Genomic DNA, 25,745 nt, shown 5'->3' on the forward strand with positions numbered 1-25,745 from the left:
TCATTGTCCTATAAAAATATCTATAAAAATATCCTGTAAGTTTCAGAACTCAAAACTATCTTGTTAGTCCAAAAACAGCTAAAACCAAGCTCAGAAAATTACTCGTTTCAGATTTTGTCATATTATTTCATCATAGTGCAACGAAAGGCCGATCAGCATTGTCTCTTTAGCCCCGCTAACTGCAAATGACAATGCATAAGCTTTTCACTTTATTGAAAAGTATGAACTATGAATAGCCTGTGACAAATGGTACATTTATTCATAATTCCTTTTAAATGAAACCTAAGTCATCCTTTGTCAGTTAAGTTAATAATTGTGGCAACTCCAAATACTTCCAACTTAATTTGCCACAACCACAGAAGCATGGAATGTTTCAACTACTACGTAAACAGATAGTTTTCAACATCAGCCGTTTCCGTGTTGTAATGGAGGCGGGGATATTGAAAATTATTTTAATAAGCAATAACTTTTACCCAATCATAGCAGTGGCTGTTCACTTCCACGTCTTGAATGCGACACGCCCATCAAAACGTAGTGTTCGAAAGAGAGGGTTCTATTTTCTTCTAAACTAGGATGTTTTTTTCTGTAAAAATATTGTTAGCATTATAAGTGGACCTCAGAGAACATTATAAAAAAATGCAGTTCATGACCCCTTTACATCTTTGCTTCGTTCCTCCATTTTGAAGGCATAATTTGGATAAACAAATGTATAAGCCTACGTGGCGCACAACACATAGACTGTGTCGAGCGTATTCACAGTCAATAGTCTGTAATAAATATAAGGAAAACTGGCGTTACAAACAAAAACAGGATCAAAAAAAGGAATACTTAGTATCAAGCACAGTCCTTTCAGTCAGCCAGTGGTGGGCGGGGCTGACGTTGCCTTGGGAACCAGAGAGGTGGAGCAGGTTATAAGTTGTAAGTCCAGGCGGCTGTTAGTATTTGCTCCTCGAAGTCTTTGGATCATATTGCGACTTGCTCTGCTCCGCTTCACCACCAGACCGTCCAAACTACCTTCAGCTTGACAGAATACACTTGAACGATGTGCGGTAAGTTCAGCTTGTTACTGTACAGGAAAAGGAATGCTGCGTATGATAAGATAAATGTCTTCTCATACTGGTAGTTGTCAGGTTGCTATGATCTCTATTAAATTATTAGTCCCAGTGTGTGAATGTGATGAGTTGAATGCCAGCGTGTAAATATTTGGTTGGCTTGGCCATCATTCACTGGAGCTGTGACAGTTGAAGTGACAGATCCGGTTTGCAGTGCGACAGCGCTCGTGACTCAAAACCTAGTGAACGACCTAACTTACATAGGTATCATTTCTGAACTCAGACGCACCTACAATAGCCAAATATGTTGCCTGGTATTTCGGTTTGTGAGTGATATTCATATGACGCAGAAGAATCCTGTCAACGTCGTAGCAGCTCAAACTGCGTTTTAAGACACTTTAACTCGACGTGGCTGATCCCACATGTGTTAAATGAACTTTATAACTCTTATTAAAAATAACAAGTATAGGCCTATATATATATATATATATATATATATTTAAACTGTACTTGCAGCTGATATAAAATTATAAAATATATATAAAATATAAGCCAAGTTAGGCAATAAAAGAAAGTACACGTTTTAATGTTTTTTCATGACTATGTTTCTTAAAGTACACTGATGCACTTTGTAACAATGTCAGATTAAGTTTTACTTTACTAATGTGCATTTTGATTCAACAGCCTGTTTTAATCATTTTGTTGCTGTGCTGTACCTGTACAGTTATTTTGATGTGCTGACATCATCATACTAAATCACATGTAAATGTCATCTATCTAAATGTCTATCTTTTCCAGTTGTCTATTTGCCAACAAGCATCTTTTAGTAAATTGGTTTCTCTGAATCCTTCACTCTGTTAATGTCATATTTATCATCTTAATGTGAATTGATATGAACTCTTTTTCATTCGCTACTAGTATTTTTGCTCCCTCTCTAAGCCTTGCTATCTTGTATCTGGCAGGAATTTTCGCCTACCTGAATTACAGAGTGCCAAGGACGAGGGGGGATATCATTCAGACCCTCATAAAGGGACTTCTAAGGCTGGAGTACAGGGGTTATGACTCTGCAGGTAAGACTGCCACTCCCACCTCTGTGAAGGTAATGTCAGTGTGTTCCGCAGGTAACCGATACGGCACAAGACCTGAACAGTGGCCTCGTTTCTTGTATTTTGGCAGTGCAGAGGGCCTGGAGTGTCAGTTCTTCCATCTGAAGCAGTCAGTTGATATTTGTGTGAAGGGGATTATTGTGCAGTTAATCTTGTTTTTGTTTTTTTGCATTCTCAGGCCCTTCTTTCTCATCTTATGCACTCATTTTGTTTTTATCAAGACTTTAAAATAGAGACAAAGAGAGAGTGTGACCATAAATGATGATTTATCTGGTTTCTTGTATATATTTTTCTGGTCAGGTGTTGCAGTAGATGGCCCAGGAAAAGATCACACAGCTAATATCAGCCTCTATAAGAAGACAGGGAAAGTGAAAGCTCTTGATGAAGAAATCTACAGTATGTTAAACCACTTTATTGTCAATCTTATCTTTTATCTTTAAAGTGCTTCCATAATGATTAATTTTCTAAAAAAAAATTCATTTGTATCATCAGAGAACAACTCCATCGATCTTGAAGCAGAACTGGACACACACTTTGGCATTGCACACACTCGCTGGGCCACGCATGGAGAGCCCAGTTCGCTCAACAGCCACCCTCACCGATCCGACAAAAACAATGGTAAGATGTCGAGCGAGATGAGAGACAACGCAAATTAAATGACCTCGTGATGGTCATCTGGTTTATATCCGGTCATTAGTAAACCAGCTGTGGTTGCCGTCAGTTTATGTGCTCTTTATCCAGGAAAGACAGGACTTGGCAGGTGAAACAGGCTTTAAAGCCATTAGGTATTGTTTGTCAATGAAAGGCTAGTGAAAGCTGTAATACTGTCAATAATGGTTCAGATGTGAAAGTTCACCTCAGAAAATAAACACCCAAGTAGGGGGTAGAAACAGACAGCAGGAGGTTCCTCTCGCCACACAGTTTGCTGTGCTACTGATTCTGGATCTGCTTTCTCCTGTAATTCATACAGGTATGTTTTGTGAGGTTCAAAAGTTTTATATATTTTGTTCTTTTATATTTTACCTGATGAGTATATTATCCAATTTGATTTGAGAATGATCCAGTGGGCATCTTAGGTTCGATGGACACAAGAGCATCTGTACAAAGCAGTGCAGATGATCATTGTCAGAAAGTTACTTGCGTTCAATTTGTGACATAGAAGTAGCGAATTCCAAAATATTTTTATGTTATATTATTAATATTTTATGTTATAACTTTTTTTTTTTTAACTAATTAAATTCTTTGAAATTATTCTTCAGGATTTAAAGTACTAGTAAAAAATGTAGACATTCCGGATTCACGAAACATTCTTAAGAATAAAAAACTGCCAATTTCTTTTTATTTTCTAACTTAAGAATAAAGTTAAGAATATTTTGCATTCCCAAAAACCTTTCTTAAAAATGTTCTTATCTTTTTTCTTAAGATTGTTCTTAAGGTACAATTTAAAGGATTAGTTCACCCAAAAATGAACTCATGAGTTACTCACCCTCAAGCCATCCAAGGTGTATATGACTTTCTTCCTTTAGCCAAACACAATGGGAGTTATATTTAAAAAATAATAGCTTCCAAGCTTTATAATGGTAGTGAATGGTACCCTAGATTTTGAAGCCCAAAAAAGTGCATCCATCCATCATAAAAGTAATCCATACAACTCCAGGGGGTTAATAAAGGCCATCTGATTCATTTTTGTAAGAAAAATATCCATATTTATAACTTTTATATACTATAATCACTGGCTTCCGGTTACGGCCGTACGCAAGTCAAGCTCCGGCGGAAGAGTGACCTCTGACCTCTATTGGGCATCAAAATCTAGGGTACCATTCACTGCCATTATGAAGTTTGGAAGAGCCAGGACATTTTGTAATATAACTCCCATTGTGTTTGGCTGAAAGAAGAAAGTCATATACGCCTAGGATGCCTTGAGGGTGAGTAAATAATGTGATAATTTAATAATAACTTCTTAAAGTTAGGATAACCTCCAACCTGTCTTAAATCCCCAAAGGTAAGATGTTCAATTAATTTATTGAATTTCAATATTAAGCACTGCAATACAACACTAGTTACATATAATACAAATCACTACCAGGAATGTGGACAGGTATTCTGAAGTGACACAGATCGAGGCAGCACGCACAGATAAAGGAAGCATTCACTATAGAGAGAGCACAAGTAATCTTTAAAAAAAGCTTTTTTACCTTGACATTAAAAACACAATGCTGAGTGATTAACTCCCGGCAAGCAGGTCGCGACAAAAACAGCCTGCGCGCCTATTATGATAACTACGATAATCTACAGGCAGTGGAAAAAGACTGGCTTTGTTTGAGGTGTTTTTCATTCAACTGTTCAAGAATTGCACTTAGGAACATTCTTAGAATTGATCTTAAGAATTTTCTAAACTTCTTTCTTTAGAATATTTTCATGAATCCGGCACCTGTACATATTTATTAATATTTGTCAAAGTCGTCAAATCTCTCTCTCAGATCAAAACAATTTTATTTTATACCTTTTACACTCCGGCCATTTTCTCAACCAACTTCATTAGGTGCATCCTGGGATGCTTTTCCAATATTATTGAATGAGTTCACATGTACGCTAAGCACGCTGGATGCTTTTCTTCACTCTTTGGTCCAATTCATCAATTAAAAAAAAGTAAACTATAAACTGGTAAACGATTACACTGTTGTGTATCATTAAAGTAGAAGCCTGTAGGTTTTTGAGATCATGAGAAAAATGAGGGTGTATCTGAACTTTTGACTAGTATTGTGCTTTCAATGAGGACTAATTGTAATGAACAATAGTACCTACCTATATACAATTACTACACCACACATAGAACATCAACAGCCATTCTTCAAGTATATTTCAATTTGAAGGCTTACATTCATGAATGACTTGACTTGATGAATGATAGCCATTGTTGTATATCAGCTATTATATGCTGCATGTTGGATCTGACAGAAGGCATGTTTTGTAGGTGAGGATGTCATAAAGAGAAATGTGGCCCTACTTGCTGCTGTCACATTAGTATGTTTACAAAAACGCGTAACATGCTTTATATCAGATGCCTTTCTAATTTTGCCATTTATGTTCATTTATGTGGAGGGCCTTCAAACAAGAGTTTTGCTCAAATTACAGTATTTTACAATTAAACACATTACAATTAATCATGTTGGAAGGTAGCACTCTAGGAACAGGATTGGACACCCCTGTATAATTTGTACATGTATTTTAACAAAAGTAATTCAAATAACTTTGCAGTGTATTTATTCATCCTTCTCTTTACATTTCTCTCTAGAGTTTGTTGTCATCCACAACGGCATCATCACAAATTACAAGGAGCTGAAAAAGTACCTGGTGAGCAGTATTTTTAAAAGCCTCTTTACTGGAGTCATTGTTGTGCCATCCATTCAGAAAACAATGCAGGGCGGTGATAATTTTGAATGGAAAAAGGAGGCGCTACATACCAGAAAAGATCCAGAATAGAACCAGTTTGCTGAAACAATGCCAAAAGATAGAAACCCACGCCGCCTACTTGACATCAGCGGAAAAGGAAAGACGTTTCAGAGGAGGAGGATGCCAATACATTTTAATGGATGATTTTGAACAGTTATTTTTTCTTTTGAAATAACATGCACAGAAGAAACGTTAAAATTAAGACCAGGAAAATGTTTTGATTTCATAAAGATTTTGAAGGTGCAGTCACATTTCTGTGTAATTTCATGAAAGTGTTCCGCTCACTCTCAAACCAAGCAGCTTTACTTTGGTCAATGCAGCGAATCCGCGTGACCAGCTTGAACCTGTTACAAAATCTGTGTTGGGAAGTCGTTCGCTCTCAAGCCAAATTCCCAATCGCGCAGATTCCTATCGGAGTGACTGGATTTCGCATACGAAAATTTGCGTAACTGCGATAAATGTGACCGCACCTGAAATGTGATTGATTGTTCAAGACATGTCGCAAGCCTGGTTCTCTTATCATAACTTAATAATCATTTGTTAGGCGTGGACCTTAAGTTAAGATGCTTATTAGGACATAGTGCATAGAAAATACATATTGACATATCAGACATTGTGTCTTTATCATTTTATTGGTACACATCACATCACGGCATTTATTGTCTAGTAGTTAGTTGCACGGTATCCCACAAAACAACATTCATAAGCAATGAGGAAGTGTTCAAAACCAATATAAGTTTAGTATTTCTCTCTCTCTCTCTCTCTCTCTCTCTCTCTCTTTCTTTCTTTCACTTTCATTTATCTTTGATTTCTTCTTTCTGCCCTTATTCCACAAAAGAAAAACATGTTTTGTTTTTTCCGCTGCTTGTGTCTGTAACCATGGCTTTTCCATCCCAACCCATTGACAGGTTTCCAAAGGCTATGAGTTTGAGTCGGACACAGACACAGAGGTCATCCCTAAATTGATCAAGTATCTCTATGACAACCGCGAGAACGAATATGTGTCCTTCTCCACCCTAGTGGAACGCGTCATTCAGCAGCTGGTAAGCATCACGAGTGTGTACGTGTGTGTTTGTGTGTGTGTGTTTGGGGTGAGGGGGTGGTCTTACTCATGCCTCTGGGAACCCCTTGCTCGGGTTGTGAAAGTGAAAAGCCAGTTCTTGCTCATTTTCAGCCCTCTTAAAAACAAGGAAAAGAAGTGCAGAAGTTCTGCTCTGTTTGAAGGGTAGTTACATGATTTTTCACCACCATAATATTTGTAGTCAAATTCGCACTGATAAATCAAGTAAGGCATGAAAAGGACTGGCTAACTTTGCTGGACTGGTGGACTAGGACTGGTGTTTTAATTTGTGGGTTTTTTTTTAAAGCATATTCATCTTAAACAAATTGATCACGTAGTCAAAGTTTGGTCTTCTTCACTGTCAGTTATATAACCAATAGTAACATTTATCAGCACATAATCAAACAACTCTTCCTCATCTCTAGGTGACTGATATTACCTAGATTTTCAAATGTGGACGCCTGGACCTTGTTTTATGAGTCCTTGTCAGTACCTTTGGACGACTTTCATAACCATAATATTCTCTGCTGGGAAGTTCAGCTCTATCGAAACATTGTTTCATGAAGTTGTATGAGCGAGGGAGGTGCCCTTTGAGATATTCTTGACAGGGACCTAGTCTTTATCATTGGTTTATAAAACAACCCACTTTTCCTATCAGCATGACATTCCCCGTTTCCCCATTCACCATCTCTATAGTACCCTGCCTGTTTTATGGCATCTTCTGTAAATTGATTACACTAAATTTTGATTGCTCTCTATCTAAACAGCAGCCATCTTAGTGATGGAAGGCTGAGAGATAAAATAATGATAACGTTGAGGTGTTGTTTAAATAAGGAATAATTGACGACAGGTCGTTGAATTATTAGAAAATGAGGGTCCTTACATACAAACCGAAGCATTGAGAACTTTGTAAGTGTACAGACAGTTTAATAAGAAGATACTTTATAAAGACAGTACATTACGCGTTGACATGCAGGAGCCATCTTGGAAAACAGTCTCGACTAATCGAGCCACGAACGCCGTGCTACGTTAGATTTCACAAACGTAATTCCTATCGACCAGCTATCCTATCGACGGCGTTCGTAACTCGATTAGTCGAGACTGTTTTCCAAGATGGATCCTGTATGTCAACGCGTAATGTACTGTCTTTATAAAGTATCTTCTTATTAAACTGTCTGTACACTTACAAAGTTCTCAATGCTTCGGTTTGTATGTAAGGACCCTCATTATGTTACCGTGTTAGTGTGAGGCTATTTTGAGCCTTGTTAGTGGTATTAACTAGTGATTTACTTTTACTTACTCTGTGCCCCATATACTACTGTTATGAGCTAATCTGTTTTTAAAGATAAAACTCTATACATTCGATTTTCATGAAAACGCATCGCAGGGAACGATCGACTCGGTAACCATGTGTTAATTACCCCTAGGTTCATTTTTCACTGGATTTGTCCTTTAAATCATACTGACTTCAAACTGTTGAATGGTAGTGTAGATATTCTGTGTATAGATTAAATTTAAATTATTAAATTTGTGTGTACTGGAGTGTGTGTGCTTTCCTTTGGACAGCGAGTCAGGAGAGGCTCATTGAGGAGGTAGGGGCAAAAATAAGTTCCCTCAACACACAGAGAGGGCCCCTATTCCTCTTAGTTCAACCCTCACTGTGGGGCTCTGTTCCTCCCAGCTCCCGATGCCCCTCCACCTCACTGGGCCTCCGCTTCAGGCCTGATCCTCAGCTGGGCTACAGAGGTGGGCTGGCGAAGAAACACGAGACCCTACCTTTGCCTGTTCAACAGAATGACGATGTTTCCATTTAGATCTGTATCATAGCTATTCCTCTGCCTCGCCAATGAACATTTGTCTCATTTGATGTTTTTTTTCCTCTATCTTCCCTCAGGAAGGGGCATTTGCTCTGGTTTTCAAAAGCATTCATTTCCCAGGAGAGGCTGTTGCCACCAGGTCAGCAAGAGCTATGCTTTCTCTGAACTGTAACGCACTCAGGTTTCCTCATTCCTTTCTTGTTCTTTCCATCTTCTGAGATGAACTCCTTCCCATTATTTTCCTACGTGCCAGTGAACAGGAGCCAGAAGGTTACAATTCGCTGTCGTCAGAAAAGATTTATGATGTTCACTTGCGCATTTAAAGACAAGGAACTAGGGTCCTTAAAAAGCTGTGCCTGTCCAGGAATCAGGGATATAACAAAGGTGTTTATTAAGGGTTATTTCACCATGCTTGGTTGGTACTCTGACCCTGTATATATAATTGAGAGTCGAATGAGGCCAAGACCAAAGTTAATTATTCCCATCTGCCCATCGCTGATTGTGACGAATGTGTTGTTGGTTTTGGTCAATTCTGTCCTGCTGTGGAGGGAACATTTTAAGACAGGCCATGTTGCAAGACCCATCAGTGGGGGTTTCTGCACAGACAAAAAATTATGTTGTTGTTTTTGCACCATCTACAAGTAAGAGACTGTTTGGAAAGGTTATTCATGGAACCTTTTAGGGGGGATGTTGCTTGGAATATTTGTGAGTGGTGTTTCTTCAAACTCTTTGATGCCAAGGACCCCATTGACTTTTATTGTGTGAACTAAAAAACAAAAACACATTTTTAACTTTGATAGCCCTAAAAAAACATTTGTAAAGTTCTGGAAGGTTTTTTTTTTTTTTTCATTAGTTTTTCCCATAGGTATTTTAAAATAGTCTTTGTTAAAGAGTTATAAGCCATGCAACAAGTTAAGCAGCTAAAAGGTGAATCAGAACACTACAAACTTTGATTTGAACGTCTATATATCTATATAGATTTTATACACATGCGAAGATGAAGCAGAAACAAGCAATAGCATATTATGTAAGCAGAAGCATATGTAAAATATGTTCAGATATTCATACAACAAAATGACTTTTTAACTCAAATTAAAATGAATACTGAAAATGTACAAAATAATAGCTAATTTTAATAAATACTTTATAAAATAATAAAACTACAAATATGTAATTAGTCTTAAGTTCTAAATGCCACGTTTATTGCTCTGTCCATCCCAAAGAATCCATTCCAACGGATTAACATTAGCACATCACTTCCAAATTCTCATACTTCCTGTCTCACCTTCATTTGATTATCATTTGATTACACGTGTCACCAAAGCTAAGTAATCTCAAAAGTGCGCTGCTGAGTTTCAGCATTTTGTTGTTCATGGTTCATTTAGGAAACTTCCATCCGGTGTGGAATTAGAATCCAAAACAAACTTCTTAGGATAGTGAACATTTGGCTTGCTATGCACACTGAAATGCATCTGCCCAACCAGTTCAAACAAAGCAAGCACTGAGAAACTGCTCCAGCGTGGACGCTTTTGGCACGTCAGCATAAGAGACTGTGGGCTGCGCCAAGAAAGATAGGTGGTGCATGTAAAGGACAGGTCTGAAATATTTCCTCAAACAGTGGTGAGGGGGGTGGACCTAAACAAGGATATGATGAAATAGGGAGAGGGTGAACACAGGGATCTTGTTTACAGCAGGGCTACGCTAACACCGTCCATTGATTGTCCATTGAAACTAGGGCAATGTCCTGCAGGTGTGCTGTTGTGCCATAGAAACGAAAGAATCTTTTTTTAATGTGAGGGGAAAAGGAGATTAAATGTTTTTGCCCTTTCTTACACACACAAAGTATGCTTTCCATAAGCAGTCGATAGCAAATTTATCCCTCTGTCTCATCTTGTTTCAAACAGGAGGGGCAGCCCGCTGCTTATTGGCGTCCGCAGTCAGTATGAGCTTTCTACCGACGAGATCCCCGTCCAGTACAACTGTGGTAAGTCCAGCCCACATAAACCTTTCTTCTCATCTGCTCAAACCAGTTCTGTTCATTAAAATACATTTGTGAACACCAAGACACCACACCCATTCTTTATGTGCTTGTTAAATGTTTAATTCCAAAAGTATTTGCATAAATAGTGAGTTAGTCCTCCCTAACATCTTGGCACTCTTCTAAGACGGATTTGTTCTGTATGCAAATGTTTGGGGACTTTTTTGTTTGTTTGTTTTTTGGAAAGGAAGTAATACATTCAGCAAGGGTGCATAAAGTCGAACAAAATTGACAGTAAAGACATTCATACTGTTACAAAATATTTCTATATCAAATAAATGCTGTTTGTTTCAAATTTGTATTCATCAAATAAATAGGTTTCCACAAAAATATTAAGCAGCACAACAGTTTTCAACATTGATAATAATAAGAAGAAATGTTTCTTGAGCGACAAATCAGCATATTAGAATGATTTCTGAAGGATCATGTGACAATGAGTAATGGTGCTGAAAATTCAGCTTCGACATCACAGGAATAAATAACATTTTAAATACAATAAAATAGAAAATTCCTGTTCTTATTATTTTCCGTAGTTCCTAATTAACGCACCTCTTCTGTTTTCCGTCTGTATATTTAAGCCTTCAGTTCTTGGTTCTCGTTTACGTCTTTATGTGGTTGTTATACTATCACTCCAGAGATCTTCTGCGTGTTCTTGTTGGATTATTATTAAATACTGTTTTTGTTGTTTACTCCTTAGCCATGCGCTGTATTGCAGCCACTTCACCCATTACAATTTCACAATATTCTAGTTTTTACTATATTTTTGTTCAAATAAATGCAGCCTTGGTGAGAATAAGAGACTTCTTTCAAAAACACAAAATTCTTGCAGACCCCATACTTTTGAATGGTATTGTAGCTTCGTGTGAGAACCAATGAGGTTCATTCTTAATTTGTTTTCTGAATATAAACGGAAGTCTTACGAGTTTGAAACAATATGAGGGTGAGTAATTAATGACAGATTTTTCATGTTAGGCTGAACTATCCCTTTAACTGGAATTGAGGAGACTAACTAAACTAAACTGAGGGGGGTCTCACATACTTTTGGCCATAAAGTTTTGCCACAAAAAGCAAAGTTTTTGCTTTAGAAAAAGACAAAAGGCAACATTGTCATCGTTTTGACCTCTGGCACATTTTTGGCCGAGTTATTGGAAATGCGTGTGGCATCCTGCCAAAGCCTGGTTTTGAAATATGGTATTTTATGATGACAGTCGTCATCATCTATTTGCGATAACCATAATGCTCTGAGATTATCTTTTTATGTGAGCATGTGATATGATTACATCGTGGAAGTATAAAACAAACTGTTGTATATTTAAAATGGTTTTAAACATTTAAAAAAACATCTATTTTTCTCTTTCATTTTAAGATATTTTTAATTAATATTTTAACTGTATGCTAACAGAAATGGTCATTTAATTGTATATTAAATCACCTGACTTTAATTAATTCTCTGTTTATATTTTACCGAATGTACTTTTAGATGTTAATAAGTGTGATTGTTATTTCCCTTTTCCTTAAGGTGATTCCAGGAAAGATGAACAGGAGAAAAACTTACTGAACCAAGGGGACAGCACCAATGCCTTGCACTCAGTCCATGACAGATTGGCGGTGGAGTTTTACTTTGCCTCTGATGCTAGGTAACATACACGCACATATCGAGGGCTTGGAGCCAGAGGGGCGTAAGTGGCATTTTGGGCGAATATGAGTTATTGATATCAAAATAAAGGTTCACACTTACGCCCTTCTGGCTCTGAAAAATACATACAGGTGAGGGTATTCCTCACACATACGAGTTCTACAATGCTCTGACAGTGGACAGTGAGTAGAACTAAACAAACTAGTGAACAGAAAAGCATATAAGACGCGACATGATTCTTTGGATGTTGTCAATGAATAGACTCACAGAGTAATTGAAATGGTTGAACACAAAAGAAAAGTGAAATGAGTAAAAAGAACATGAGAGAACTGTCAATTGTATAGAGTATTTGAAAAAAAAAAATGAATGAATGTAATGAAATAAATTGAACAACTCATGAATTGCCAATCAGAAGTGTGTTTAGCAAGTTCAGTGACTTTTATTACAGTCTGTACTGTTCAGTAGATGCCCAGAATGGAAAAGTGAAATGAAAAATAAATAAATGAATGAATTAATTAATGAGTTAAATGAAAATGAATTACTTTTTCAAGTGTTATTCAAGTGTTAATTATTAAATCAATTCCCCTTTTGACCAATTATTTTCAGCATTGTTCAGCAGATACGCCCAATATGTCCATAGAAGTCAAAGTGTGGTCAAAATTTAGTTTTGTCTCTGCTGTAAAGTTTGTCAAAAGCCACTTACGCCCCTCTGGCTCCAAGCCCTCGATATTACACTGTTGAATCTAGAGCATTAACATAATATTGACAATACGAAGCCTTAAAGACTGCAGACTTCCTGGTTAAACAGGTCATACCAGTTGCTAAGTTATATGGTGATAACCCTGCTAAACACAAAACCTCATTACAAATGTGATTGTGGTAGTAAAAGTAAAGTAAATGGTGATTTACTTTTATTTTTCTCTGTCAGTGCCATCATTGAGCACACCAACAAGGTGGTTTATCTGGAAGACGATGACGTCGCCGTGGTGGTGGAGGGGAAGTTGTCTGTGCACCGTGTTAAGCGTAAAGTTGGGGAAGACCATGTCCGTGTCATTCAGACCCTACAGATGGAGCTCCAGCAGATCATGAAAGGTCCCAGATCACACTAACACTATCGAAACAATGGTTAAAACACCCTACCAGTGAATAATTAAAAAAACTTTTAGTGAATTAAAATTGAATGAAGAGATAACGCATCAAATACAATAACTAACAGGTGAAAATATTACCATAACTCATGATGCAACAGATATCTGCATTTACATTTTTGCATCTGGCATTCGCTTTTATAAGTGACTTATGTTTCATACATTTCTATCAGTTCTTGCATTACCTTCTAATTGAACCCACGACTTTGCTGTTGCTGGCGCCATGCTCTACATTTCAGAAAATTTTTGGCAGATTGTTTTTTGTTCATCTAAAAGTTAATTTGGTCATTATGTACCAAATAACATAGCAAATGCATTTGCTGTTAGTTTTGCAGAGGAACAAAAAGGAACAGTTTTGGAGAACTTCCAGTCAAATGGGCATATCAGTATCAGTTCTTCAGGTCTTTGTCTGCAAGGTCTTTAGTTTGAATGCCACGCCGCACTTTGGTTTTGGTTTTGAGCTAACACCGTTTCATACTTTTAGGTAACTTCGAGGCTTTCATGCAGAAGGAGATCTTTGAGCAGCCTGAATCTGTCTTTAACACCATGAGAGGCAGAATCTGCTTTGACAGCAACATAGGTACGACATGACCTTCCACTTTGCCAGAATATTCATGTCAAATTAAATTAGGCTACTTCTTGTAGCACATCCCTGAAAGTGCTGCCTGATTTGATATCGTAGAATTATTTCAGATCAGTTAGTTAGCATGTCTATTTTTGTGCACAGTTCTTCTTGGTGGACTGTCCGACCATCTAAAGGAGATCAAGAGATGCAGACGCTTGATCATTATTGGCTGTGGAACCAGTTACCATGCGGGAGTAGCAGTGAGTTTTTGTATTTTTTTTGTCTGGAGCATAACAGATAGATATTTTATTGCATTCATATATGAAATGATGAAAGAATGAGATTGTTTTTTGTATACTTGCTAATATAGTTATCCATTTTCATTACAAGGCTCTTTGCTTTCATTTGAAAATGCTCTCTGTCCACACTATCTTTTTCCAAAAGTTGATCATCCACACTGAAATGTTGTAAACCTTATAAATCATCTTACTGCACATAAAATATAATAAAAAATCACTGTGATGATACCGAGAGACCAGGCATACAGTAATAAAGTTATTATGCTATTCCTCTTGCACGATCATTTAATTAGCAAAATATCCCCCCACTAACTCTTACAAATCGCTATTCCATGTATGGTCTAAAACAAAGTTGCCCTCATGTTTTGCCACAGGAAAACATTTATTTTAATATAGATTTATTTTTTAACAACACTATGAAAATAAATAGAAGACACAACAATACTGGTATAACCATAAATATCAATGGGCACAATAGACTACTTGCACAGAGCTTTGTGACGCACTTGAATAGTACAACTCTTTTATTTCCAGTTATGTATATTTTCAATGTGCTGTAGTCACTTAGTTGACTAAACGGTAAACGCCACTTAAAATGAGTGTCCCCAAGAAGATTAAAAATCTGGACATTTTCAGAGACAGGCGAAGAGATATTCTGATGATTACTGTGTAAAGAATTTTCCAAACTCAACAGAACATGAGGTTTTAATCCAACCCAAGCCGATCTGATAAAGCAGCGGCTGTTAAACATACGCAATTATTTCACCGCAGGACGTCAGTGCTTGTCTAAACTAGTGACCGCGATGAAAAAGATCAGTATGAAACTTTATTTATTTGTATTAAATATATTAATCACTATTCTGTGTCATTTTTCATTATCAATCATTTCACTGTATGTAATTTACATGTTTATGCCACCCTCAAAATGACCCGAAGCCCTAAAAAAGCATTCCATTCATTCCTCAAAGGGGGTCAAATTGACTTGCGAGGGAAGGATTTGTTACTTTCAACCACAAAACTCCTCGAATCCAGTAAAACATTTTTACTTGTGTATTTGTGGTTCAAGTGCGAAAAAAGTCCTAGGTTCTTGAACCTCTCCGATGAACACAGTTTTTTATTTTTATTTTAAATGAGTTTCAGTTCAAAATGCTGTCAGAATGCACAGTTGGAAAGAAAATATATTTATAGGAACATTTTCAGTATAATCCATGTTAACGCAGAGAACATGATTCGTTGTTTTAATCAATTGACAGCCATAAAACATTGTAATAATCTGCATTCTCTTGAGTAATGTAGGTGCGCTGAACGCTGTGACCGGAAACTCCTGAGTTGTAATAAGTAGAACGCAAAAGTAGTTGTGCAAGTAGCCTAGTACATATGCATCACACGATTAAACATGCGTTAAACATACACTTTTATAGTCCATGCTACAATGCATAAAACAAAGTTTTTTTGTACTGTACATGAATCGTTAAACTGTATATTTGACTGCTGTCCGATTTCAAATTGAAGGACTTCTTTAAGAGCTTTATTTCAATGACCAGCTGGCTGTCCATTTCCCTTATTTGAGCACATGATCACATCACAGAATTATCTCTGATTCTCTTTGCAGACACGTCAGATCCTTGAGGAGTTGACTGAGCTTCCTGTTATGGTCGAATTGGCCAGCGATTTCCTAGACCGCATCACGCCAGTTTTCAGAGACGATGTCTGTTTTTTCATCAGCCAGTCGGGTAAAGTGCAGCTCTTTACCGTCAATCTCATGATTTATATTCCAGAAAGGGTTGATAATAATGACCTTTGAACTGATATGGCACTGAATTACACAACAGTAAGTGCATGAGGTGATATAATCTCCCGAAACCCAGATGCCCACAGCACAGAAAAAACACAGATATCTCAGTTGTTTCTCCTAGATGCTAATGAGATTAAATGGAAAGTCTCCTACCTCCTTTTCTCCCAAGAAAAAAGACACCATGAATTTCATAAGAGGTCTCAGGATGTCTCAAACTTTGCTCCTATTTGTCAGGATGTCGAGTCTGCGATTAAAAGTCAGATATTTGAATATGAGTGCAAACATTTCTGAGAACTCGATTCTCTTCTAAAAGAGCACCCTTGGAGCAATAAAATATTCTTCTAGCTGTGGCACTTTACTAAAACTTATTGTGATATACACTTAACACATGCATGTCATTGCTGCTGATAAAGATATTAGTTTATGATGATATTGATATGCTTTTGGTTAGGTGAAACAGCGGACACTCTGATGGCGCTACGCTACTGTAAGAAGCGCGGGGCACTGACTGTGGGCGTCACCAACACTGTGGGCAGCTCCATCTGCAGAGAGACCGACTGTGGAGTTCACATCAATGCTGGGCCTGAGGTCGGAGTTGCCAGCACTAAGGTACTGAATTAACATCTTAGACTAATAATAAAAAAAACTATATGTAGGTATATAACTAGTATATAACATACAAATATTATAATATATTATATTATAGTCCAATGTTTAGGGTTGGTAAGATTGTCATACTTACCAAGGCTGCATTTATTTGATCAATAATACAGTAAAACTTTTACATTTTTACAATTTAAAATTCGTGAAGTAAACCAAAAAGGTAATAAGGTGTGGAGAGTTTAGAGATATCTTGTTAACTGTCCCCTGACGGTGCTTAGTGAAAATTCCCACTCATGTTTACATTTGAAAAGAGGTTTCTGCCTTTGTCTGAGTATTTTAGTCCAGGCAAAGTAACTCATTTTGGAGCCAAAAATAGAACTAATTGTAAAATAATTTTTTTCAGCATAGATCATTTCTATGAGGTGTCCAGAACAACATACTAAAAGTCCTAAGAAATCCTAGTTGAGGAAATATGTTAAATTCTCATCAATCCAAGATGTGTGCCAATAAGGCCAGGCAACAATACACCCCAATGGGGCTATTTTTTTCCTTTACTCCTATCAAAATGAAACTTTACACAATGAAAGTACCCATGAAAAGTACAATTTTTTGTATTACAAGTTTCTTTGAAAATGAATTTTAATATGCAAATGAGCTATACACTAATCGAATATGCCCAAAATACACCCAAATAGGCTTAATTTTTTCCTTTACTCCTACCACAATAAAACTTTACACAATGAAAGTCTACAAGAAAAGTAAAACATTTTGTATTAGAAATTTCTTTGAAAATGAATTTGAATATGCAAATGAGCAATATACTAATCAAATATGCCCAAAATACACCCTAATGGACTTATTTTTTCCCTACTCCTATCACAATCAAACCTCACAGAGTGAAAGTATACATGAAAAGTAACATTTTTGTTTTACAAGTTTCTTTGAAAAATCTATTTTAAATATGCAAATGAGCTCAACACTAGGCCTAATTGACTTATGGCTGGGAAACCATAAAGTCACAAGTAGAAAAAACAGGGGCCAAATAACTAACACATTCATGTCCATTCAGTAAGTTAACCTATGCATAAACAGTCACTTGCCACACCTGGGTTACTTGCCACAAAAAGACTTATATTGACCTTAAGAATTGATTGCACAATCTTGCCTCCAGTTGTTTTCAAAATTCTTTTTTTTTTTTTTTTTTGCGAACAAGCCTTACCTAATGACATTACCCCACAGATAACATCAAAAGAAAGTCAGAATAGCCATCTTAGTCATTAGTAATGTGGTGAGATGAAATTTTGGGCTGGTAGATTTACAAATGATTGGTATTGTTGGTAAGCTTACGAGATTACAGGCAGAAGTCATTCTTACCAACTAAACGATTCACTCTCACACAGAAGACAGATGAAAAACCAGATAGACACACTTTCCAGACATTCCAGCTCTTTAAAATAATTTTACCAGACACCAAAACTGTAGAGTACGTAGAGTACTGTAGAGTCTCCTGTCAGAGAGATCTTCAACTCCCACCTCTGGCGGAGCTTCGACCGGATCCCGAGGGAGGCTGGAGATATTGAGTCCGAGTGGACCATGTTCTCCACTTCCATTAGCCGCTTTCCGACCGGAGGAACCTTTTCACAGTTCCTAGAACTATTGGCTAAAGTACCCGGATGTCGGCGTGTTCGCACCGCAGGAACTAGGAACGATTTTAATTCTAGGAACTCCATTTGGAGGAACTAATTTAGGTCCTACTTCAGAGTAGGGTCTAAACCAGCACTATAGGAACTACCCGTGACGTTAGTGTACGCTGACTGACCGAACGCACGCGGAACACCAGCACCCGCCAAAAGCTATATGTAAACACACAGATTATAGCCTATATATTTACTCCATAAAGTAACTATACAAACATGGAAAACAGTGATAGATGGGTCTCTAAACCTTTATGCTGAAGAGGAAATCCAACGCAACTTTGAGGGGACCAAGCCAAACATGATTATGTTTATCTGCCCAGCTAGCAACACTGGACATCAACCACACGGCATACTTTCTATAACAGTTCTATCTAATAACATATTAAACAGTACTGTTAGACAGATCACTAACTAATAAACACAGAGAATGCGAGCATTGTTTGCTCTGGCATTCTCAGCGCCGCCAAAATAAAGGTCCGTCGTTCCGTCAAAATAAAAGTCACCATGCTTGCGTCACTCCCTTACCCCTCCTACCAGTTCCTATGGCCACTTGGCCAGTGCGAACGCAAACAGCAAAACCGAGTTTGGGGGAGAGTAGTTCTTAGAACTGTTTAAAAGTGGACAGTTCCTAGAACTAAGTTCCTGTAACTACTTGGTCGGAAAGCGGCTATTGTCGAAGCGGCCGCTCGGAGCTGTGGCCGTAAGGTCTCCGGTGCCTGTCGAGGCGGCAATCCCCGAACCCGGTGGTGGACACCGGAAGTAAAGGATGCCGTCAAGCTGAAGAAGGAGTCCTATCGGGCCTGGTTGACTTGTGGGACTCCTGAGGCAGCTGACGGGTACCGGCAGGCCAAGCGAACTGCAGCCCGGGTGGTTGTGGAGGCAAAAACTCGGGCCTGGGAGGAGTTCGGTGAGGCCATGGAGAAGGACTATCAGCTGGCCTCGAAGAGATTCTGGCAAACTGTCCAGCGCCTCAGGAGAGGGAAGCAGTGCCCTACCAATGCTGTCTACAGTGGAGGTGTGCAGCTGTTGACCTCAACTGGGGATGTCATTGGATGGTTGAAGGAATACTTCGAGGATCTCCTCAATCCCGCCGTCACGTCTTCCATTGAGGAAGCAGAGGCTGAGGGCTCAGAGGTGGACTCGTCCATCACCCAAGCTGAAGTCACCGAGGTAGTCAAGAAACTCCTCGGTGGCAAGGCACCGGGGGTGGATGAGATCCGCCCTGAGTACTTCAAGTCTCTGGATGTTGTGGGGCTGTCTTGGCTGACACGCCTCTGCAGCATCGCGTGGCGGTCGGGGACAGTGCCTCTGGGATGGCAGACCGGGGTGGTGGTCCCTCTTTTTAAGAAGGGGGACCGGAGGGTGTGTTCCAACTATAGGGGGATCACACTTCTCAGCCTCCCTGGGAAAGTCTACGCCAGGGTACTGGAGAGGAGATTATGGCCGATAGTAGAACCTCGGATTCAGGAGGAACAGTGTGGTTTTTGTCCAGGCCGTGGAACACTGGACCAGCTCTATACCCTCTCCAGGGTGCTGGAGGGTTCATGGGAGTTTGCCCAACCAATCCACATGTGCTTTGTGAATTTGGAGAAGGCATGCGACTGTGTCCCTCGCGGCGTCCTGTGGAGGGTGCTCTGGGATTATGGGGTCCGGGGTCCTTTGCTAAGGGCTGTCCGGTCCCTGTACGACCGGAGCAGGAGCTTGGTTCGCATTGCCGGCAGTAAGTCAGACTTCTTCCCGGTGCATGTTGGACTCCGGCAGGGCTGCCCTTTGTCGCCGGTTCTGTTCATAATTTTTATGGAAAGAATTTCTAGGCGCAGCCAGGGGTCGGAGGGTGTCAGGTTTGGAGACAACACGATTTCGTCTCTGCTCTTTGCGGATGATGTTGTCGTGTTGGCCCCTTCAGACCAGGACCTTCAGCATGCACTGGGATGGTTTGCAGCTGAGTGTGAAGCGGCTGGGATGAGAATCAGCACCTCCAAATCCGAGGCCATGGTCCTCAGTCGGAAAAGGGTGGCTTGCCACCCACAAAAGGTTGGTGGAGAGTTCCTGCCTCAAGTGGAGGAGTTTAAGTATCTTGGGGTTTTGTTCACGAGTGAGGGAAGGATGGAACGGGAGATTGACAGACAGATCAGTGCAGCTTCTGCAGTAATGCGGTCGATGTACCGGTCTGTCGTGGTGAAGAAAGAGCTGAGCCGCAAGGCGGAGCTCTTGATTTACCAGTCAATCTACGTTCCTACTCTCACCTATGGTCATGAGCTGTGGGTCATGACCGAAAGGACAAGATCCCGGATACAAGCGACCGAAATGAGCTTTCTCCGCAGGGTGGCTGGGTGATCCCTTAGAGATAGGGTGAGAAGCTCGGTCACTCGGGAGGAGCTCAGAGTAGAGCCGCTGCTCCTCCACATCGACAGGGGTCAGCTGAGGTGGCTCGGGCATCTGTTCCGGATGCCTCCTGGAAGCCTTCCCGGGAAGGTGTTCTGGGCACATCCAACTGGGAGGAGACCCCGGGGAAGACCTAGGACATGCTGGAGAGACTATGTCTCCTGGCTGGCCTGGGAACGCCTCAGTGTCCCCCCGGAAGAGCTGGAGGAAGTGTCTAGGGAGAGGGAAGTCTGGGCATCTCTGCTTAGACTGCTGCCCCCGCGACCCAGCCCCGGATAAGTGGAAGAAGATGGTTTGGTATGGTACCAAAACTGCTTCTCTTTTTGTAGTTAGCAAGTATTTCAGACCAGACGGGCCACACATCAGACTTCAACTGTTTGTAAAGTAGTTTTGCGGTGTTATGAGAAGCTAGCAACAGCAATATCTAGGTTAGTTAAAGAAAAAAAGAAAAAAGAAACTAAAATAAAAAACACCAAAAAGAAACCTCCCCTGTTGTTGCTACCTTGTCATGGTGGGGAGGCTTGTGTGCCTCCGTGACCCTGAAGACTATACCGGAGGGGGTTATACCCCTGGCAGGTACTACCAAGCCAGGCAGTTTTCAGGTTAGAGGCCAGTTTAAAAGCAGCATTACCCATTGGCAGTAGGATGATTGAATGAAGATTGGGCCAATGTATTTGTCATACATATGAATGGTGTTTCTGCCTATGCAAATTAGGACATATTCAATAAGTGTGGTGCTCATGTGCATATTCAAATTCATTTAAAAAAAAAAACTTGTAATACAAAAAAAGTTACTTTTCATGTATACTTTTACTATGTAAAGTTTTATTGTGGTAGGAGTAAAGGAAAAAATTAAGCCTATTTGGGTGTATTTTGGGCATATTCGATTAGTGTATAGCTCATTTGCATATTAAAATTCATTTTCAAAGAAACTTGTAATACAAAAAAATGTACTTTTCATGGGTACTTTCATTGTGTAAAGTTTCATTTTGATAGGAGTAAAGGAAAAAAATAGCCCCATTGGGGTGTATTGTTGCCTGGCCTTATTGGCACACATCTCGGATTGATGAGAATTTAACATATTTCCTCAACTAGGATTTCTTAGGACTTTTAGTATGTTGTTCTGGACACCTCATAGAAATGATCTAAGCTGCAAAAAATTCTTTTACAATTAGTCTGTCGTAAAACGCTATTTTGCCTGGACTATTTAGGGAGATGCTGAAGAAGGCTCGTGGTGATTTGTAACTCAAATTAGCCCGTGATGCGGAGTGGCTGCATACACTCCGCATCACGGGCTAATTTGAATTACAAATGTATTTTATGATGTCAGGTTTGCATCTTCTCTCTTTATTCCAGAGCATTTGATGTTTTGTATTTATTATCTTTGAACTGATTATGAAATTGGCATGATACATTACCTGACATAATAAATTGTTACATTTGATTTTATTCCGACTGACTCCCAAGAAGATTAAACGGATTTGTATGTTACCACAAGTTTTGCGTCAGATTAGTGGCGACTAATATTTGGATATTAATTCATGAATATTAATTCAAGTGTACGTGTTTTGCAAAGACAAGAAATGAATTTCCGTTTAGGGCAGCAAAAGTGCTGCTTGACCAACCTAAATCTGGGTGTGTCTTATCTCTGTTTTAATTTAATGTTACTTTAGATAAGTGTACATGGGAAACCATGGCATGGCCAATCCAAAGCTATTATAAGAGAAGTAAAGTTGGTTGACTTATATCTGTAGTAGTGGCCATACCTCTACTGAAGTAAACGTTACTTTAATTTCAAGTGTATGCAATCACAGGGGCTATACCAAAGTATCTTTGATTGTGTAAGCGTGAATGCGATCGATCTCAGGTATATAGCAACTACCTCTGTTTGGTGACCGAAGCTGGCAAACTTGTGATCGTGATACCCACGTTAAACAAGGCGTGAGGACCTCTGAGCGACATAGCTTCCTAAAATGAACGGGTAAAATATAAGTAAAGAGTTAAATAGAACAATCAAATGTATTGCTAAACTATTATATAATTGACCAATAACCAAATGGCAATCTAACCTAAAATCGAGTCAGATAAAAGCTTAAATGGAATGAAGTTACTTTGCCACGCGGAAAGACAGTAACGCACAGAGACCTTCACCCGTTCTATCGGATGCCGCCTTTGGACCGATCTAGATGGGCTTACAAAGTCTTAAAAGCATCAATTTAATGCAGTCTTTCTGAATAAAAGTATTAATTTCTTTCAAAACAATTGTACTTGCCCCACAATTTTGAATGCTGGTTCAATATTATATTATATTATATTGTTGTTTTTCTCTCCCCCGTGCCTTGTGTATTTTTTGTTTTTTGGTACAACAAATTGCTTATGAATCGAGTTTGTTTTAATCATCTGCAGGCTTACACCAGTCAGTTTGTGTCTCTGATCATGTTTGGTCTGATGATGAGTGAAGACAGGCTCTCAATGCAGCCGAGAAGACTGGAGATCATCAACGGCCTCAAAAAACTGCCAGGTATGTGTGTGTGTTCATGTTCCCTTTCAGTCGCTCACGTTCGATGTAGTCGTACGTTACGACTGATTGGGATCACGCTTAGGGAGCCTGTCATCTTTGAGTATTGTTAAAATGAGCCAATGCACATTGGCATGCGTGAATTGCATCTCGCGCTCTGCTCCGCCCCGCAGCGCGGGTATAAGCACGGAAGCGGATGCACGCACCACTTGTCTTTCGCTTCGGAGCCGATCGGTGTCGATGTCTCTGAAGAGTGCTGTTGTTTACAACGAGCAAGTGTGTCGGTGTTCTTCTAGGAAGACTCTCCCAGTGCTGGTGGTTCTACAGCGCGAGTGCAGCGGTGATCGCAAGCTTTGAGCTCTTAACTGCTGTTTTAACAGCATCAAATTTCTGTGTTTGTTGACGGCTGGTTAGAGGGCGGAAAAGTGAGTGCTTCACTGTTTCAGTTCACTGTTCAGTGTTGCCGTGGTCATTCCCCTGTGTGCTCCGGCACTGGTGATGGGTCCCATTTCCTGAAAGAGCAACACGGGTACGTTTGCATCTTTTAAAAAAAAAAAGAAAAAAAGATGCCATTCCATCCGTGCGTTTCTGGATACGATCGTTCCCTGTCCCCCCAAATGGATGGTCACAATAGTTGTATCACGTGTTTGTAAAAAAAAAAAATATATATATATATATATATATATACAACACGTTGAAGCAGCTTTTGTGAATAGTTCATGTTCTCATTGCGAGAATATGACTATCGTGCGGTGTCGAGATCGAAACTCACCTTCATGCGTGAAAGTGGAGTCCCCATTTCTCTGCCAGAAACTGCCTGAATAGCTTTCCCCCCTCACTACCCTTGACGGAGGAGCGGTGAAGGGTTGCGAGGCTATCCCTCCAGTGGAGCGGTCTGTCGTGACACAGGTGCACCTGTGTCCGGCGGCGGCCGCTGGAGAATCCCCCTTTTGGACAGGGGATTCTCATCTCCACCCTAAGGCCTGTGAGTTCTCGTCCATTCTGATGGGCAGAGCTTACAAAGCCTGTGGGCAAGCCGCCGCCTCTTGTTTGCCATGGCGCTGCTACAGGTCTATCAGGCCAGGGCACTCATGGACATGCACGAGGGTAGCCCAGACAGTAGCCCGGACATGCACGAGGGTAGCCCACTCCGCACTGCATCCGACCTCACCCTCTGGGGCACGAGTGTCATGGCGTGCACGATCGGTCTGGCGATGTCCACCTTAGTGGTCAAGGAGCAGGCCACTCAGGGAAGGAGAAGGATGCTCTTGGAGTTGGTCACCGATCCACTCCCTCCCCCCGGTGAGGGCCGGGTGGAGTCTTTGTTTGTGTGTGTGTCTGTTCCGCCACTGGGTCCCAAAACAGCGGAGTCGGCGGTACGCACACTTCAAAGAAAGAGCAGTTTCCTCTGATTCAGATCTCTAACCTTCCACAAAACAGGCCATGCCTGTGCTCTTGCGTTGAGGGGTCGAAGTCTTAGTACAAGTCCCTCCCTTCGAGTGCTACATAGCCAGTTTGGGTCTTCAGGTCAACTGGGAAAGAGTAAACTAGTCCACGGACTGAGAATCTCTTTTCCGGTTTGGAGGTGGACGTGCTCTACACATCCCTCAGCAGGAACGTGTTCGGTCGGTGCTTATATAGAAGTGAGAAAGGGTTCCACTGAAACTTTCAGAATCTCCTGGGGCATATGGCAAACACAGCCGCATATAACCGGCTTCCTCCAAATGAAGACCGCTTCAGCACTGGCTTCATAGACGAGTCCCGAGGTGGCCGTGACAGAGCAGCACGCCCGGTGTGTTAATAACACCCGGCCTGCCGCCAAACTTTCAAACCCTCAGTCCATATGTGTTATTCTCCACATGTTACCTCCCTACGGGCAGAATGTGGCTTCCGCAGTGTATGCCTTCCAATGAAAGGTAACACTTTCCCAGTGGTCTTGTGGAACAGCAGTGACTTTCCTGGCCTAAGCCCTGTCCTATCTCTGCCTCAATATGCGGGAGGATCAGGAGGCTTTTGTCTAGGCACTGGAAGGTGGCAGTACTAGTGGCGTTTTAATAGGGATCCCAATCAGTCGTAACGTACGACTACGTTGAACGTGAGCGACTGAAAGGGAACGTCTCGGTTACGTATGTAACCCTCGTTCCCTGAAGGAAGACGTAGTCCTGTTGCCACTATTGCTGGACCACCGCTGACTCTGGGCTCCACTCGGCTCCTCAGCGAAAAACAAGTGGTGCGTGCTTCCGCTTCCGTGTTTATACTCGCGCTGCGGGGCGGAGCGCGAGATGCAATTCATGAACGCCAATGTGCATTGGCTCATTTTAACAATAAATGTGTGTCTGTGTTACATAATTGTCGTAGTGGCCGGTATATTGCAGTGTGAGATAATATTAACTTTGACATTGTCATCCATTTAGAGTTGATCAAGGAAGTTCTGGCTCTTGATGACATCATCAAAAGCCTTGCAGATGAGCTCCACCATCAGAAGTCTCTTTTGGTCATGGGTCGAGGCTATAACTATGCCACCTGCCTAGAGGGGGCGCTGGTGAGTACCATGCAATATATAGACAGAGAAA

The 25,745-nt window shown here is 40.2% G+C and overlaps 1 protein-coding gene across 1 annotated transcript in view; it reads left to right on the forward strand.

Moving 5' to 3' along the window:
- The first annotated feature begins 886 nt into the window (after positions 1–886).
- Positions 887–25,745, forward strand: part of gfpt2 (glutamine-fructose-6-phosphate transaminase 2) — a 29,145-nt gene continuing 4,286 nt past the window's right edge. Inside the window, exons 1-16 of the mRNA XM_084136684.1 lie at positions 887–1,049; positions 2,015–2,122; positions 2,459–2,554; positions 2,651–2,776; positions 5,454–5,512; positions 6,520–6,654; positions 8,566–8,627; positions 10,393–10,472; positions 12,046–12,163; positions 13,091–13,254; positions 13,795–13,890; positions 14,038–14,135; positions 15,787–15,907; positions 16,421–16,578; positions 23,061–23,175; positions 25,587–25,714. Of these exons, the coding sequence (XP_083992810.1) occupies positions 1,043–1,049; positions 2,015–2,122; positions 2,459–2,554; positions 2,651–2,776; positions 5,454–5,512; positions 6,520–6,654; positions 8,566–8,627; positions 10,393–10,472; positions 12,046–12,163; positions 13,091–13,254; positions 13,795–13,890; positions 14,038–14,135; positions 15,787–15,907; positions 16,421–16,578; positions 23,061–23,175; positions 25,587–25,714 (1,671 nt within the window). The 5' untranslated portion in view covers positions 887–1,042. The remainder of the gene's footprint in view (positions 1,050–2,014; positions 2,123–2,458; positions 2,555–2,650; positions 2,777–5,453; positions 5,513–6,519; positions 6,655–8,565; positions 8,628–10,392; positions 10,473–12,045; positions 12,164–13,090; positions 13,255–13,794; positions 13,891–14,037; positions 14,136–15,786; positions 15,908–16,420; positions 16,579–23,060; positions 23,176–25,586; positions 25,715–25,745) is intronic.

The sequence above is a fragment of the Abramis brama genome, assembly GCF_963993115.1.
Source record: "Abramis brama genome assembly, chromosome: 15".
In the NCBI taxonomy this organism is placed as follows: Eukaryota; Metazoa; Chordata; class Actinopteri; order Cypriniformes; family Leuciscidae; genus Abramis; species Abramis brama.